Raw genomic sequence first — 18,891 nt, 5'->3', positions numbered from 1 at the left:
CCCGATCGGCTTTTGCTCTTCATTCTCCTGCAAGAATTTTGTTGTGGTCGTGGTGGTGGCTGTGAAGGGGCAGACATTCTAGGAAGAAAAATGGGTATTTTTTTTTATAGATGCAGCTGCAGATAGATGTTCCCCGAATTACTCTAGGGTGTGTGTAGATACTCGGTAGCTTGCCTTCGAAGATCATTTCCAAAAGGTGATTGGGGCTTTTCAAATTTCACCTGCTCTTAAATTTCTCACACACATCCGTACTCCTCCAGGTTCTTTATTCTTGCCTACGACCTCCTATCACTGCCCCGAAGCACCGGACTCAGAGAAGATAAACGTGTCCTCACGCATTTGTGTACTGAGTTCACATCTCATTCGGTCTCCATGAAAACCTAACGAAAGGGCTGTAGAAAGCAGAGGCAAAGCTTATTAAATTTTCTTGTGACCCATGGCCCACATAAAGCCTCAGTATGTAAAGGAACCATGCAAGATCGTGTAGCCCTCCCCGCTCCCCCAGCCCTCAGGGAATCTGCCATTCCAAAAATATGGCCTATTAAATAACTTCCAGGGACAATTCCATAAGCTTTCTTGTTAATGTTTACAGCTGTATCAACACCACAGCAATCCTTTATTTTTTTTGGTATGTGTATGAGGAACAGAATCCATGGATCTAAGTGTGACAAGTACTGTACGATTCTCTAATTGTGAACCTTGTAAGACACAGCGAGGTATAGTGATGGAAGTTTGTTTAGGGTAATGGGTGAGCTGTTAACTTTGTAACTGAATCCTTGCTGCTGCTTCTGCCTGCCTTGAAAACCAGCCTGACACCTCCCAGGGCTTAGTCCTCAGGTGCCTCACCTTGGCGATCTGAATATTTTCAGTCCTTCGTAGCAGCTGGGAGAGGAAGGGAGAAGCTGGGGTCCAGCATGGATGGTGCCACATGGTGTATGGAAGGCTGAGTCCACTAGGACCTGGGCTGCATCCTGGTCCAGACTGAGCTAGTCAATAGCTAAGACCCATGGGCTAGTTGTTTTCTCTCTGCAGGCCTTGGTCACTTCATCTATGAACACCTCACTTCCTGGGGTCTGGGGGCTGTGTTGGGTAATCCCTAATAGATTTAGGGAATACTCCTTTAGATTTCTAAAATCTATGTGTAATATGGATTAAAAAGTCCTAAATGGTGGGGAAAACGACTATCAGTAAGCAATGAGTTTCCCTAGTTTTTCCTGATCATTTTTCTCCCAATCTTAGCCCCTCATTTGTAGCACATGCCCCAGACTTACGCTGGCAGGAAATAGGGTGGTGGGTGCATTTCAGTTAATGGGCCTTAGTTGGAACATGTTTGGCTGGGGAGACAGCTACACTCCTATTACCAAACCTTGGCTTCCTGTCTGTTTTCTTTGGGCTGGGTAGGCAATGAAAAAGGAGACAGGAAAATACATTTGGGGGCAAGTAAAATAAGGAATTTGTCTTAGGAAGACAGCTTATAGTTGGGAAATTCTAATGTTCAGCTTAACCCTGTCCTGATATATTCCTCTTGTCCTGTACTAAGTGGGAGATGAGGTGTTCTTGCTACTTGTGGAATCTACCTTCCCATTCTCGAAGGCTCTTAATAATCCTCCTTCAAGGGTTTCTTCTGTTATAGATACTACTCCTAATGCCCTTAACTTTTCCTGCAAATTCTTACTCTAGTCATCATCTGAAACGGCTCTTCTTTGAATCAGCTTCCGTTACTTAACGTTTTACTAAACTGTTGGGGCAGCGTACCAGGGCTTCACTGGTACAGAATATGGAAGCTATTTCTGTTTAGGCAGTAGGCATTATTGTACTCGTTCACCATAGTCCCACTCTACGGCTTCACACTTAACTAACGTCACATCAAGCTTCAGGTGTTTTCCAGTTATACCTGCACCAAGGCAATACCATGCTCTTTGCTAGGAATGATTGGATGATTTTTAAAAAGTCTTAGTACCTTGGTTATATTTCAACTTACATAGTTCTTGAATATCTAGAATTTCTGTGGATTTTACACTTGAATAAACTAGAAGAGAGACCAAGTGAGGTTTTTGTTTTTGTTTTTTTAAATAGTGGATTCTCCACATTCACAGGGTAACCCAAAGGGTATTTTTCAGTTTCTCTTACAGAACCACAGCACTAGATTTAAAATAAAAAAAGCACTCTCTCTGATTTAACATAGTTTATTATGCGCTTTCAGGCTTTGGCGTATCACAAAATGTCCACATTCCTCTCGAGGATTTGAGTTTCCTTGCCTGTATTTCTGTTTTCCTCTTAAAGGGGTTTCTCGGTGTGAGTTTTCATTTTTCAGAAAGCAGTCTCCATAAGGTACAGTGGTAACATAAAAAAGAAAAAGTCACTTATGGTCATCACGGAAGTGTCCCTTTAACAGACGTGTTTGTCTCTGTTTCTGCCCCAAGTATGGCCCACTGTGTGTCCCATGCACAGATTCTCAACTTTCAGGGGAGGTTTCCTCCTTCATGAAATGAGCAAACACAGCCCAGGACACAGTCACCTTTCCCAGCCTCCCCGAGAGGCCAGAGGGGGCGCCCAGAAAGTCCCTCTTGGGCTCTGGTGTCTGGGCCTCACCGCTGATACTTGGCCCCGAGTCACCCTCTGGGCCCCTCCGCTCTCCATTCCTAGAACAGAACCAGGGATGCTTGCCACCGGACGATGCTTATCACAAAGCCCTTTGAAATGGGAGGCATTATATAGACGCATCATTATAAAGATCAGTATTGACGATTCCTTCGCTTAAACCCCTAGTATGTATGTTCACGTATCTATTTAGCATGGTCAATTGTTCAGCTAATTAATATGCTTTTATTTTATGATTTGCTGTTTCCAGGGCACAGACAGAAGCTTGATGACTCTAAACCTAGTTTGTTCTCTGACCGCCTCAGTGATTTAGGGCGCATTCCTCATCCCAGTATGAGAGTAGGTGTCCCGCCTCAGAACCCACGGCCCTCCCTGAACTCTGCACCAAGTCCTTTTAATCCACAAGGACAGAGTCAGATTACAGGTAAGACAGACTCATAGGTCTCACTTTCGCAGACTCCGGCAGGCTGGGGGTGAGGGGCTGCCTGACAGATGAGACGCGTTCACTTCAAAGCTTCTGGAGCTGGGAAATGGCTTATGATGAAAGAAATCAACACTTGAAGACACTGGCCTTCTTTTTTTTTCTTTTTAATAAAAACCAAATACCAGTATCCACTAACTTTGGGATAAAATTTGGGGGAAGTTTCTACTGATGCTGTCCTCTGTAGCAATGTCAGTCTGCACACTGGTGGGACGGTAATACCATGCTGTCTGGGAGAATGTTTGTTGTCGGTTTCTATATTGTGTCCAGGTGGTGCAGGGGATAACATCACACCCTCACTGTTGGAAAATTAGCATTACCATCTCAGATCTGGGCTAATGTTTCCTACATGTATAACTGTTTCATTAAGTTGGCTGGAAAATTGCCCTGGGCTAACAGGTAGCCTTAATTGCTGGTTATAAGGCAAGACCAAGGAGCGGCCCATCGGGCAGACAGAAGTCCCCTCTGATTCACATTGAGCTCCCGTTCTCCATGTGACATTTCTCTTTATGCATTCCAGTGTGCTTCTTGCTTTGCCTTTCTTCTTAAAAATTAATATCAGCATCGCATTACAGACCAATCATTCACATTTGGTGCGTTAAGACTCCCAACCCTTTTTTTTTTCCTGCCCCACTTGGGCAAAAGCAGATCTTCCTGTAGGACTAGTCTGCTTGCTTTTATGCCATGGTGACAAGAGAGTGTGCTAATCATCATAGGTCTTTCATTTGCAGATCACAGTACTGAGAGCAGCAAGGAACTCAACATGTCATCTAGTTACTATTGTTGGCAGAGCGACTAGATGGGAAGGAAAATAACTCAAAATGTACAATAAACTCTCAACTTGGATCTTGTCTAATGGTTAGGTTTTTGTCTGTAGCCGTTAGGTTTTGAGTGTCTTTAACGGTTTATAAGCATAATTGTTTATAAACGAAATTACCTGCCTCTCCTTCTGTCCTGCCCTTATTAGGTATATGTCTTTTTGGATATTTACTTAGGTTTCTGTGGGTCTATGGGTATTAGTCTGAATATATGGATATGCCTGAGTATGTATTTTTTAAATAATGTAGAACTATAAAAATAAAATATCTAAACACTGAAGAGAACCAGATATCTGCATGAGAGAAGAAACACAGAACGCTGTGAAGAATAGCCATGTGTTAGGTTTAAATAAATCTCCAGTTATTGAAATGTAGGAGTCAGGTTAGTGTGTTCACTAGACATGGGTCCTTGATGAAAATGCCAGGGTGAAATTCACACCAACTTGTGAATTTGAAGCTTGTCGCTGTGCGGCGTGCTACTACATTTAAAGTAATGGACTGAATTTTTTTATTTTTTATTTTTTTATTGACATATAGTTTTTACAATATTATATTAGTTTCAGATGTACAACGTAGTGATTCAAAATTTTTCTTGATTATACTCTGTTTATAGTTATTATAAAATATTGGCTGTATTCGCCATGCTATACAATACATCCTTATGGCTTATTTATTTTATATACAGTAGTTTGTTAAAGTGATGGATTTTAGATCATTGATTAAGGTTCATAACAGCTGTACTTTTGTCTTTATAGTAATCCTTAGATTCTGTGTGTGTGTGTGTCTGTGTGTGTGTGTATGTGTGGAGAAGTATGTGTATACATATATAGAAGTGTTTATATATGATTTGTAAGGGTCTTACGATGGCTAATAAGATATATATAAGAAAAATATATGTTCTGTGATTTGGCAACCCCTGGGTTCTTTAAATGTGTGATTTCTATATTTTAATCCTTAACTGTTTACTAATTATATTTTGCTGATGGCTAAAGCCTTTAAAATGGCCTTCGGAACCTGTGTGCTGCTAGATTCATTTAAGAAGAAGCTTTTCTCAAGGCTTTGTCCTCAAACCTAAAGATGACACCAGAAAATAGGACCCAGAGGACATTTTAGAATCCAAAGCTACCTTAGATATCATTAACCGAAAGCTAGGTAAGCGTTGTGAAGAGGATCTACATTTTAGCAGCACCCCTGACCCCACATAGGAGTGCAGAGAGGGAGGCTCCAAGGAGGCCCGGGGCACGTTGCTGCCGGATGAGCATGTGAGCCGAGCAAAAGCCTGGCCACCTCCACCAACCATGCTCACCTCCAGGCATCAGCCTCCTCCCCGTCAGGAGGCTCACGGAGGTTAGGCTCCTTGTCTGCAGTTTTGTTTTTTTTTTTTTTTTTTGCGGTACGTGGACCTCTCACTGTTGTGGCCTCTCCCGTTGCAGAGCACAGGCTCCGGATGCGCAGGCTCAGTGGCCATGGCTCACGGGCCCAGCCGCTCCGCGGCATGTGGGATCTTCCCGGACCGGGGCATGAACCCGTGTCCCCTGCATCGGCAGGCGGACTCTCAACCACTGCACCACCAGGGAAGCCCCTTGTCTGCAGTTTTACAGCACGTTAGTGACAGAGCAGAATTCGGTCTCTTGACTCCTAAGGCAGTATGTTTGGTCTTATACCATATCATGCTGCAATTCCATCATGATCATTTAAAAACAGTATTTCAATATTCACTGGATGTATTCTTAAAAACGAAAATATCACTTTCTGGAATTATAGTACAAGAGTATTAGCTCTGCGTTTTGGGATGATGGCATCAGTAGAACTGATTCATAGATGAATCTCCTCATTTTTTAAAGTATCCACAAGGTATTGGGCCCTACAACTTCCTTGAGCTTTCCAAATTTGCAGACTTACACACACATTCATGCTGCCCCTACCCACTGTTGGCCACATGCCCTTTCTTTAAACCCCCGCATGTCGTCAGTGAGACAATACAAGTATCTACCCATAACCAAAGATGTGCGGAGTTCTACAATGACCTGGATTATTAGGACAACCCAGAAACATCCGTAGCAGCAGCAACTTCAAAGTGAATTGAATAGATCATTTTTTTCTCCCTGGATTCATTTTCTTATTTATTTAATAAGTGTAAGTTAGAGTGAACCACATGTAGAGAATTGGGTCTTAGGGGACATGGGGGAGAGCAGAAAAGTTCTGTCCTTGAGTTAAAGTCTAAGTGAAGAGTTATCTTTCCCAGCCCTTGTACAGCCACATTCTATCCCAAGGCTATAATGTACACATCTTCCCTCTGTACCCCCTGACTTACACTGTTCTATCTATGGCGGTCTCTTGCTGTTGACAAGGTCCACCCATCCTTCAAGGTCACTGTTATCTTCTTCATGAAAGTCTTGGAACCTTCATCTGGAGGCTGCCTGTCCATCCTCTAAGCTTCAGTTGAGGTAGCCTTATTTTATGGCTTCTGTATCTCCCCTCTAGATTAGAAATTCTCTGAGGGATTTATTCCGGGCGTTTATTTTCTTTTGTGCCTAGCACAGTGGTAGCTAGCGTCTCATTAAATGTCGAATGAATGAAAGTTTAGATAAGAAGAAATCATCGCAAGAAGGGTTGGACTATCATGCCTGGTTCGTGTTGACCGTTCTTCCTGATTTCCCACCCCAGGGTGCCTTTGTTCCCTTCTGATGAACAATAACAGCAGAAATCACATTTCAGTAGAACACGTACGTGGTTAAATCATTTGGTATCATTTCAGTTTAGGGTCTACATTTTCACATGATTAAATTTCAAGTCTCCTTAAGAGGCTGGATTTTGTAACTTCTTTGCAATATGCCACACCTGCATTTTAGTTCACGTAATCCTTTGGCTAAAGGTATTTGTAACAGAAATGGCCCAGTTATCTCTCATCAATCGGCTTGGCCCTCTTGATATCTCAAGCTCTTACCCCCAAACTGTAGACAGTGATCATGGTTGTATAGTCACTATGAGTTCTCCTACATGCCAGCATAGAAGGCAAGTCGAACTCCCAGAAAAGTGAAATGAAATTAGGAATTGTAAAGTGAAGAAGTCCTAAGCCTTTAGTGTTTCATATTAGTGTGTCTTACAGTTCCTAGGGCTCAAGGTCCTGGCCATATGGTGGGCTGGCTTCTTTGCAGTGCAGGTCTGACCTGTCACTCTGTTGAGGTCTTTAATGGCGACGTTCTGCCTGAGGGCCCAGGGCCTCCCCATGGCTTCCTGAGGAAGTTGCTTCCTCTGCACCTCTTTTTTTTTTTTTTTTTTTTTTTTTTAATATTTCAGACATCGGTTGCCTGTCTCTGGGTGCTAGGAAACACCTAGCTTGTCACAAATGTCCACTTCTTTTGATTCAGAGCATGGTGGTAGCAGTGGAGTAGGGAGACTGTGTTAGGAGATGTTGCTCAAGATAAGCACTGTTTTGAACTCAGTACTCTCTGGATGGGTGAGCCGCATCTAGAGGATAAAAAAGCTGACTCAGGCCCTTGGTGGATTGGGAAATTCATGTAACCTTAGGGGTGGGCATTCTGCGATTTTATTGAGTGATTATTTTTTGCCAGGCATTAATGTAAGAGAACAAGATAGTATAGTTACTCTTCACCAGGGGCTCACATTTTAGTGACATAGAGTCAGCGATTGGGTCAATAAGCATACATGTAAGGTAATTTCAGATAATAATAGAAACTTTGGGGAAATGAAATAGAGTAGTGGGAGAGAGAGCAGTGTAGGGAGGGAAGAAGCTAATTTTGGTTGGAAAGTTTGAAGAGCTTTGAAGATCTCTGAGGAACAGCATTTCTGGCCAAGGGGAAACTCAGGCAAAGGCTCTCAGGGAGCAGTGATGCGGTGTGTGCAGGGGACAGAAAGGTCAGGATAGGTAGAGCGGAGTGAAAAAGGGGAGCGGGCAGGGACTCGATTAAGGAGAGTCTTCAAGGCCCTGGTAAGGAGTGTGGGTTTTGTCCAGACCACAGTGGGGCGCTATTGAAGGATGTGAAGCAAGAGAATGACATTATCTTATTCACATGCTTTTAAGAACTCCTTTGGCTGCTGTGTGAAGCATGGATCATAAGGGGGCAGTGGTAGGAACAGGGTCATCCTTTAGGAAGTGACTGCAGTAGCCCCAGAGGGAATGAAGGATGGTCGCATTCAGAACTCAGGTCAAATGTTGTCACCTCTGTCGGGCTTCTTCCAGCCCACCCAAGCTGAGTCTAAGGCTCCCACACCACCGTTGCACGTGGTGACAATTATTTGTGTACACGTCTGTCTCCTCCGTCAGAGTTTGAACTTTCAAAGTCTAGGGCCATGTTTTACTGACCTCTGTGTCCCTGTTGTCTTCTGTGGTGCCCACTGCTTGGTGACTTTCGGTTTGGTGATGAATGAATGAACCGGTGTTTGACTTCTTCAGGAAGTGTGACCCATTATTATCCTACCCTGAATATTTTTCTAGTACCTATTTGATTGGATTACTCTTAGCTGCCATTTATTGACTGTGTATCGTGTAGCAGGCATTTCTCACAACGGTTCTATGAGATGGGTAGCGTTGTTGTAAAAACCGAGGGTCCGAGAGGCTAGTAACTTGCTCAAGGTCCCACTTACACACCAGTGAGTCATAAATATAGGAATTAAGGCCAGATTCATGTAGCTGGAGGGTCCTGTGCACTCAGCCACCAGGCACCCTCAGGAGGCTGCAGCGTACGTCCCGCTTGGCCCAGTTTCCTCCCATTTCAGACTTTCATTTGTGCAGCTCTTTACCATTTACAAACTAGTTTTACATAAAGTTCTCGTTAAAGCCTTAAAACAATTCTGTAAAGTACATATTTTATAGGTGGAGGAAATGGACTCTTCGAGGAATGAGCTGCTAAAGGCCTCTTGAGCTACTATAGTTGACTGTGAGTTCCAGACTCTTAGTGGGCAACCAGCCTCATGGCCATTGAGTCGGCCATGTTGCTGACTGTCTGAGTGGCACGTGTCCTAATGGACCAATGTCTTTTTCTTTCTCCATCAGATATTATTTAGGATCCTCAGAGACGAAATGTTCATAAAAGGGTTGTATTAGGAGTATCTGAATTAAGTTTTAAAATGCAATATAATTGCTTTTGCTAATTAAAGGACAGTTCTATATTAGCCTATATTCAAGGTCACCTTTTTAGGGATATCTTGAAAATCAACTTGCCAGGCATCATGTAGGATGATGATGATCTTATCAGCGGTTACCTCGCCCGAAGCGAAGTCGTTTCCGCCCAACTTCAGTCTGCTGCTGTGTCCCCTTGGCAAACATGCCCCTTTAAGCAATAAGAGGATCCTGGCCAGCTGGGCTTCAGCTGTGTATGTGTTTGGCTGTTTTAGCCCTCAGGCCGCTGTGCTTGCACGGAGACATTTACCAGCAAAGCCTTCTAGAAATAGGAAAGCACAGCTGAGCAGCCGTGTCCCAAACTACCGTCCTATTCAAGTGCCGAGTGACCCCGCAATTCTTTCGGGTGAAAACAAGTGGGGAGGTGAAGCGGGCGAGGGTGGGTGGCGGTGGCTGTGAGTGTGAGGAGGATGACCCCACGAGGGGCACAGTGACTGTTACTGAGCAGGAAGGATGACTGCGGGTGCCTTCAGCATGAGAAGAATTGTAGGATGTGGGGAGTGGGAGTCAAATGAGGTCCCCTGCTTTACGATCACTGTGGTCCTACTCACCTATAGGCATCTCGTGTCTTAAGGAACTGAAATCACCACACTCAAGGCAGGTGGTTGGAAGTTCTGTTCTTTCAGTTGGGTGGTGCTGTGTTTTCATTTCTGAAGTTACTGCAGAGTCTTGTCCTGTCTTCTTCCTTTGAGATCTTTTGGGCAGAATAACCAGGAAAATTTACTGCTGCCACGCACACGTGTGAGCAGGAAAGCTCTTCAGAGGAGGTTGCTGGTTACAGTTCTTATGAAGAAATAGCACAAATTTCACACCTCTTCAGCTCTGGCAGCCATCTACTAAGGAAGAGTGGAGTTCAGATCCGGCCTGGGCTGCTTTGAAGGATAAAGCTCAGTATGACCCTGTGAAGGGCTGGCTGTCAGTGTGCTGTGTGGTCACTGTAACTGTTGGCATCATTTGTAGATGAGCTCCTTAAAGGTCTCTGGACTTCTGTCGGTTGGAATTCCCTATTAACTGAAGATGTTCTGACTTTATTACGCTTTTGGAAAAACACAAGACGGGTAATGTTCCAAGAAAAATCAATTTCTTGAGTTCCAAAATCTTGTCTTCGTAACGTTCTCCTGTCTGGAATACAAGGTGCTCAGTTAATATCGAATCATGATAAGGAGAATCGATCTCCTTCATGATGCCTCTTCTTGTCCTTCCCCAAGACTCTTCCATTTCTAGCCTGACTTAAGGACTCTGCCCAGAGGAAGTCTGGGTTTCGTTCTCTCATCCTTTTCCAAAGCATCATCTTTCTCTTTGTAGTTTTATATTTAGTTTGAGCTTTACGTAGATGTATGTGTGTATATGTGTACACATATGTCTGCGTGTCTTTACTAGTTGCCTAGGGACCCTTCTTGCCCCTTTTTACCTCTTGCTATGGATTTTGGGAAGAATGATCAGAATAGGAGTCGAACTTTGAATGAAATATTCAACCTCCAGGGCTACCCCGGGAGAGGGGCGAGTCAGGCGTGCGGTTTGATATAGTGGATGCTCTAATGGTGTATTTTGATGCTGAATTGTGGATGGGCACCCAGGCCTTCAAACAGAGAGCTGGAGTTTATTGTACTATGTGGTATTAATAGCAGCAACATTATATTACAGATGTTATCAGTTTGAAAAGTATTTTCATTCCATTTTTTTCATTTTAATATATGCAGAAGTATTCCAGGAATAAAATTGTATGGCGCTATTCCCAGTTAAGACCATCAGATTCTTTCCAGGGCTTTGTTTATTTTGATAAGGACTTGCTTTTTAACTGTTTAAAAACAGTTGGTTGTAACAGATTTCACAGAAGAGTCAGTAAGAGGACAGATTTCACAGAAGAGTCAGTATCGTGAACCCCTGTTTAGCGAATAAGAAAACTTAGGCGGGCTTCCCTGGTGGCGCAGTGGTTGAGAGTCCGCCTGCCGATGCAGGGGACGCGGGTTTGTGCCCTGGTCCGGGAGGATCCCACATGCCGCCGAGTGGCTGGGCCCGTGAGCCATGGCCGCTGAGCCTGTGCATCTGGAGCCTGTGCTCTGCAACAGGAGAGGCCACAACAGTGAGAGGCCTGCGTACTGCAAAAAAAAAAAAAAAGAGAGAGAAAACTTAGGCACCAGGAGATTCTGGAACTCTCAGGGCTGAAATTAGAAATCAGTGTCCCGGGAAGGTGAAGTTTGACAAGGTGGTTTTAGGTGGGGAGGGTGTAGGGGAAAGGATTAGAAGAACAGTACACCTTTGGGGCTGTCAGCAAGGTGAGTGGGGGGAAAGGAAAATGACTTTGAGCATCACTGGGGACCCAGGTAAGGACAGAGATGCTGGGAAGAGCCAGTCAGCAGTGATTGTCTCCTGAAGTAGTTGCAGCTTGTGGACAGAAGTGGGCTCTGCAGTGGTGGATGGTCAGTGGGAATGACAGTGTCTCTAGGACTCAGCAGGACTCAGTGCAAGTCAGGGAAACGAGGAAGATGTTGAGCCACTTACCAATGTGGAAGAAAGAATGTTCTGGAGGTTGGTAGGTTAGGGTAAAGACAGAAGAACTTCTGAAGAGGAGTTGGCTCATCTTGTGACCTTGGAGAGTGAGCAACAGCTAAGCGGAAAGGTTAGGAGGAAGAACATGGGGAAATCCAAGCTTCAGTTCAGCTGGGAAGTAGGTGTCTCATGGAAAGGCTGAGGGTAGATGGGAGCTCTTGGCCATCCCTTAACCATTCCTCGTGTGACAGATGGAGGTCCCATGCCTTGTTCTGTCTTCTCCAGGGCTCTGGGCTGACCCTACCTCGAGAAAACACAACCCTCCAGCGCTGACCAGTGGGGAGGGGTCCACTCATGCTCTGTTAATCCACCTCAAGATTGTGCTGACTTGTTGTCATCCCATCACACTGTGGCTTGCAGTCCATGAAAAACTCTGCTCTTGGGGCAGACTTCCCCCGTGCCGTCCTGGAGTTGACCAAATGCAGCGCTGTATTCTTGTTCTTTGTCGACTTCATTGTGTCACTTTCACCTCCTCCTTCCATCTTGTAGGGTTATTTTATAGCTCTGGTTCCTCATCCAACATGTTGACTGTTTCTCCCAATTTTGTCTCATCTTGAAGCTTAGGAAGGTTGCTTTTCATTCTTAAAGACTTTGCTGAAGATGCAGGACGTAACTAGGATTATCATGCCCTTGAATATGCCACTGTGTTCCTCTCTCGAAGCTGACCATGACCCGTATCAACAGCCACTTTCTGGTGGGCCTTTTAACTACCTGTACATCGCTTTAGAGGTAAGGTGTGTATCTTGCTGAGGCCAAGATGCACAGCAGACGAAGGAGCTTTCTTTTCACCTATTGCTCTCGTAATCCTAGGAAACAAATTTTTAGTGAACCCATTCTGCTTTCTGATAGTCACTTTGGGCATCAAGTGTGAAGTGTTGATTATACACAGGCTTTTGAAAGGGACTCAGGTGTTTATAGTGGTCTGCAATCAATGGCTCCAGAAAACTAGCTGCAATTTAGATTTTTATCCGAGGCAATGCCATTCTCAGGAAAGGTAGATGGGGAAAGAGATAAGAGTACTGTCTATCATGTAGTAAACTTTAAAGTCACTATCTTCAAATAATAACTGTCGTGTGGATGAGGAATCCCAGGCAGCGAAGCTACGATGAGGCGTGAGTGGAGTTCCAGGGAGACACGTTTTCCTTAATACAAGGAAGAACTTTGCAGACCCTGCTCTGTCAAAGAGAAGCCCTTTGTCTGCCAGTCTCCATACATTCTTGCAATGTTGTGGGGTGTAATTCATCTTGGAGCAAGAACCTGAATTCATTTAAAGCAGTGGGTTGCTCTCTCGTATCTCCTCACGTCTCTTGGGCCTTAAATTCCTCTTAAGCATGTTTGTTCTGCTCATTCTATTTGAAGGTCGTTCTTCCTGATAGGGAAGATTAATTCAGAGTAGCGTTGGGTAATTTTCCTTTCTAACAATCATCAGTAAAAATGATGCCTGTTGTTCTCAAACTTTGGCGTGTATTAGCATCACCTGGGGAGCTTGTTCCATGTACAGATGCCCAGGCTTTACCCCTGAACCAGAAAGTATGAGGTGGAGGCTGCCCAGATCACAGCTGCAGGCCCAAGGCCCTTGATCGCAGGCTCACCCTGCCCACCCAGAGCCAATCTGGTCCAGCTGAGGCATCTCAGGACCTCAGCCCCCTGGTTGGACCATGTGCAGAGGCAGCTGAGTGCCTCAGGCTGCTTCCTGGTTCCCTGAGTGCAGCTCCTGGACTCCACCCTTGCATCTGTTTCAGCTGCTGTTTTCCCTACCCACCCTTCCCTGTGTGTGTCCTGGGCTGGACCTCTGCCCTGTTTCTATTATGATGCTGTCAGAGGGAGATTTTAAAAATGTGAATCTGATGATATCACCCCATACTTAAAAACACCCCCGTGACCTTCCGTTGCACTTTGGATAAAGACCAAAACCTCTCGCGTGACCCAGCAGGTTCTGCATAGCCTGGATCCTCCCTACCTGTTTTCCAGTCTCTTCTCACACTGTCTTGAACCTTTTGTCAGTTGTCCAACCACACTGGCTTTCTCAACTCTCCAAAAAAGCTCTGCTGCCTCCGTCCCAGGAACTTGATATATGCTGTTCGCTTTACCTAAAGCCCTCTTAACCCCACCTACATATCCACTGGACTTCTGCTTGCCCTTCTCTAATCATCTCATCGTTAGAGAAGCCTTCCCCAGCCTTGGCTGGAGTCCCCCACTGTACATTCTTATGATGCCAAGGACATCTCCTTTTTAGCACTTATCACAGTTATATGATTAGTTGATTAATGTCAGCATCTCCCACAAAACTGTAAACTCTATGAGGGCAGGCAGACTCTTTATTCACCATTAATATCTCTAGAACCTAGCAGAGTACCAGAGGAGGTACTCAATAGATATTTTTTGAACGAAGGAGTGGGAGCTAGTTCTTGGAACCATGGACAATACCATCATCCATCCGACAACAGGCTTCACCATGTCTGGGGACCTTCTGTAACATCCCGACTGCTATCATCTCACCCACTAGATGTTAATAGCCTGATTTGAACTTGAATTTCCTGCATCCACTTCAATGCTGTGATTTGAACTAAGGTCACTTCCCCTGGCCAGCACCACATCCCAGTTATTTCTCAAATTCTGGTCCTACCTGTTTGTAGCTAGTTCCCTTCCCTCTGCTACCTTTACACTGAGGTCCCGGATGTGCCGAGGCTGAGGCCAGGTGAGGTGTGACATATGGTATAGCCTTTTGTTTCTTCTATTAGATTTTTCTAGGTAAATGGAGTAAGAGAATGTAAAAGTATTGTCTATCGTGTAGTAAGCTTTAAAGGCATTATCTTCAAATAATGTAATAACTGTCATGTGGACAAGGAATCCCAGGCAGCGAAGCTACAATGAGGAGTGAGTGGAGTTCCAGGGAGACATGTTTTCCTTAATACAAGGAAGAACTCTGCAGACTCTGCTCTGTCAGCGAGAAGCCCTAACTAAAAAGAAAATAAGAAAATTCCCTCATTTTCTGTAAGACAGTGATGAGTTCCTTCCAGTCCCAAATTGGTGGTACTGAGAAAAGGCACTTCTCATTACCTTGTCTTAACTTCCTTCTGGTTTTTCTTTTGACATTTTGTTAGGGGCTGTGACGTCTCAGGCTGTACCTGTCATTTCTCATTCTCTTCCCCACCATGGTCCCCTAGGATTTACTAAGTCCCCCTCCTCCCATTGTTTGTACGGACACATGACTCATCATGCCTGGTGCACCCTGCGTAGCATCCGGTTCTATCCGAACAGGATGCTGCTTTTTTCTCAGATTTCAGCCTTAAGGTCTGGAATCGGCTGGGCTGGTGGTCTGCCGAGCGACTCTGGTGGCACCTTAGTCAGCTGGAGAGACCGCCTGGCTGGGGACAGGAGGGGAGTCAAACTCCTCCCGCTCTTGGTGCCTTCTCTGCCGACGTGGGCCACAACGCTCTGTGATGGGACACACCGCGAGTGTCAGCCCCCATCAGTTCCTCTCCCAGCCGCCCCAGATCAGCTCAGGGCGGCTTTGGTCCTTGCTGTTGCAACTACCGACTCCAGAAAGGACTGAGGGTTGGGAGCCCAATTTTCCGAGTAGTTAGAATCATAGCATTTTATTGCTGGAAAACATCTTAGAGATAACCCATCCATTCTCATCTACACCTGATGACAGCGATACTCAGAGAAGGTGAACTACTGGTGCACAGCTGCACAGTTAGTGCCAGAGCCCCCTATCCAGCGCTCCCCCTGCACTTGGAAGTGCCTGTTTGTTTTCCAACGGTGTTCCCTCTTGGTCAGGAGAACGGGAAGTGAGCGGGAAAGCTCATTCTAAAACTCCAGTCTAGTTAGCAGGGTTATTAGAGAAGACATAGGATTTAAGATTTACCATTTAGTGTAAATGTTTGGAAATGGGAATTCACGGAGCTAAGAATGTGAGTATATTTGTCTTATGAATGACAGTAATATGACAGAAATAGTCTAGGATAGGAAATTGTAAAGCTGCCTCTCTCCATTGAGATGATTGACTTTGACCCTGGTTTCAAGGGAGAGGCATAATCTTCAACGAGGAGAACTGTCTGTGCAGTTCATTTTAAGTACCCCAGTTTTCTCATGAAATATTGGAGGTTTGCGCAGCCCGAGTTGAGTGCTGAGGAGGGGGAAATGGGTGGAGGAGAAGGGGTGGGAATGTGATGCTCTCTGAATGGACTGGGCTCCCCAGATGCAGCAGGTGCTCACTGGGGCGCACATGGCAGAAATCACCGGCCCCTGTCCTGCCACATTACACAGCAGCCCACTGGCAGCACAGACAGGAAGCAGTCGCTTGTGTGCTGGTTCAGGCTTGGCCCCTGTTGACTTGTTTCCTCCCGTGTCTGCGTGAAGTTCAGCACCGTGTCCAAGGTGTACCCTGTTGCGAGCGGTTCTTAGGAAAGCAGCCCTTCATTCACACCCACAGACGTCTAACCAGAGTGTTTACCAAAGGGGGCTCGTTAATAGCAACCACTGAGTTTCCATGTGTATCTTTCCCTGGGCTTTTCTAAAGCTGTCTGCCCACTCTGCTCTCCCCACTCAGACTTCTTCATTAAGAGACTTCTCCCTGTTCTCCTGGAGTCAGTTCCTTTTCCTACGGTGCCTTTTTTTCTAACCATCTGTCTCTTTATTCCTCTCTTATTATGACCCCAAGTGTTCAGAGTTCAAGTAGGCAGACATGAAATTTAGCTTCTCAGTCATTTGAAAGCCTGGATACTCTTAGAGCCCATGACTCTTTACAAATCATTTTAGGAAATGCATGGCCCTGCTTCCTTTTCCCCATATCCGTTATTGAACTTCAGAAGCTGTGGTCCAGCTCAAAGGAGAGAGCTTGCTTTCCTCATATCCACGGTTTAAATAAATGGTTGTCTCCATTTTTTGCCTGATGCAAAGACCACTTAAGACGTGTGAACCACTTCTCCCCCAAGTAGCATCAATTTTTGAGCATCTCCTGGGAACGTTGCCTCCTGTACTTCTATGTTTTGGGGTCTATAGAATGGAAAGCGGATGGCTCAATCTCCAAGTAGCCTAAGCTGAAGGAACCCCACCCTAGAAGGAGATCTTACAAAATTCACACTGATATTGGTGTCCTGTGGTTCATGTCTATCTTTAGAGCTTTTTGAAAAACACAGGGACATACTTTGAACATTTTTAAGTTACTTGTTTTATATCTGTTAGTCTTACTTTCCCCACCTGCATGTATAAGCTTTTGCACGGCAAGAAATGTCTTTTGTTACTTATCTATCCCTTAGGCCATTGCACTGCCATGTAGGCGTACAGAAGCTGTTCGTCACCATAAAAATGGATGGTTTGCTGACTCACCTGAATAGCATGTAAAAACTGCCCCCCCCCACCCCAAAAGCCCTGTTAAGGTGGCAGTAATGACGATTGGTACTTTGTAGGTGAAAAAGGGATAGCTAAACAAGAACCTTGCCCTCAACTTTAGTGCGTTGGGAGAGAAAGTGCAAAGTGTATGTGGGCCCCTGGACTTCTGGTGTCTTTTTTTTTTTTTTAATTAAAAAAATTTTTTTAAGCTTTTATACAATATTTAAAGGTTACTTTCCATTTCCAGTTATGACAGAATATTAGCTGTATTCCCCTTGTGGTACAAAACATCCTTGAGCCTGTCTTACACCCAGTAGTTTGTGCCTCTCTGGTGTCTTTTTAAAATTTGTCCAACAGACATTGCCTTAGTTGGAACAAATGCTGAAGGGATTCTTTTTGTCAAGTGACTGGCTCCTCTTTATTTAACCTGAGCTCTTGGTAGCTAGATTTGGTCTACAGTTTCTTGTGGAATTGTACAGCTGTAGGTCTGAGGTGTCCAGTCACTAGCCTGACCTCGGAAGCCTGGTGGCGGTTCCTATCACGGGTTCCCAGTTAGACTGAAGACTTTTCTCCTCGGTGTCGTCCCCAGTGCCTCCAGGAGCTCTGCCCTGCCCTAGGTCTTCTGCTTCTTCCTCTTCTCTCGCATTGAGTCATTGTGATTAGTCACATCCTGCTGTGAGCACAGCAGCCCATTGTATAGGGAAGACCTGATCTTCTCTCTCAAGTTTATGTTACAGGTCATACTTGATTATGATTTCCCTTTAAACTCCCCCCTCCCCTTTGTTAGGTGAAAGGAGAGAAGTTTGGGGAGAAATAGGGGTGGAGTCCTATTAAAACGCCCCTGTGCTGTTTAGTATTTCAGGTTTCCCAAGCACAAAAGAGTATGAGCCCGTAAAAAAACCAACACCCAGGGTTTTGTTTCTAAATTGTCATATCTATATAGAGACTCCTGTCAATGCTTTGAATTTCTAGAATATAGTAATAAAAGTAATATTGTTGCTGTTTCCGAAGATTGCCATAGGAAAATAATGAATTATCGTTTTTAAAGCACCCTAAGACGATTTCAAGTTCAACGGCAGTTTTCTTGTCTTTTGGGAATGTCTGTGAAATAGAGTTCAGTTATTTTCTGAAAACTTGTGGGTGCTCATAGGTAATCTCTGGTCACCCAGGATGTAGTATCAAGGCGATGATTGGCACCTCAAGCCTCTGAGACCCAAAAAATCAAGGATATTCTTGTTTATGTTGGAGTGGAAGGACAGGGTACTTCCCTCCATGTTTCTGCAGACTCAAAAGGACGAAACATTCAGTACAACTCTGCATGGGGTATAGGAAAGGAATATGTTCTACTAGCGCTGTGGGGCCTGAGGTTGATGAAGACGGTTTCTTGTTTGTTAATGGTTAATTAGTAGGTTTGTCTCAGAGCTAGGCCCTATACTCACTCTTCCCTATTAGTAACCTTAGGATTGACCGGCGGTGCCTAAAAACACCTGTCACCTGCTCTGACTCATCCAAGTTCAGAGTGAATCTCAGAAGTCTCAGGTTTCTTCAGGAAGTTGAGTTCAGAAATCGTTTATGAGATCAGGTTAAGGTGACTTTTCTCTATTGTAAGCATTAATAATTGTCCACAACAAAGCAAATATGATGTAATCATATATTTATGATAGGATTACATTTTCTTAGTGATTGGACGTTTTATTGCTATTTTATAGCCTTTTTTTTTTCTTTTCCCCCCACTAAAAGTTTGAAAAAAGTTGAAGCATACAGTATTAGAAAACACACTAAACAGATTAGGATTTCTTGGTCTGGGAGAAGCTTAAGACTAAGAAGGAACACGATTCAGGTTAAATGATTGTAAAGGGTATCAAAGCGACCGGTGCAGATATGGTCTCCAAATGGCAGACTTCAAAACTACAGGAAGCTTTCTAAAAATGGCCCTTTGCTAGAAATAAGAGGCTATGGGC

At 44.5% G+C, this 18,891-nt stretch overlaps 1 protein-coding gene across 4 annotated transcripts in view; it reads left to right on the top strand.

Annotated features, from left to right (window-relative positions):
* The window catches only part of RUNX2 (RUNX family transcription factor 2), a gene marked incomplete at its 5' end in the record, with an annotated part of 209,322 nt that overhangs the window by 153,910 nt on the left and 36,521 nt on the right, over positions 1–18,891 (top strand). For 2 of the 4 annotated variants that reach the window (XM_079933086.1, XM_079933087.1), the window contains one exon: positions 2,852–3,025. The exons of the other annotated variants lie outside the window; for them this stretch is intronic. In XM_079933086.1, coding sequence (XP_079789212.1) covers positions 2,852–3,025 — 174 coding nt within the window. The remainder of the gene's footprint in view (positions 1–2,851; positions 3,026–18,891) is intronic. 4 annotated transcript variants of the gene reach the window in all.

Source organism: Stenella coeruleoalba, assembly GCF_951394435.1.
Source record: "Stenella coeruleoalba genome assembly, chromosome: 10".
NCBI classification, from domain to species: Eukaryota; Metazoa; Chordata; class Mammalia; order Artiodactyla; family Delphinidae; genus Stenella; species Stenella coeruleoalba.
This window is presented reverse-complemented; position numbering and strand designations above follow the sequence as displayed.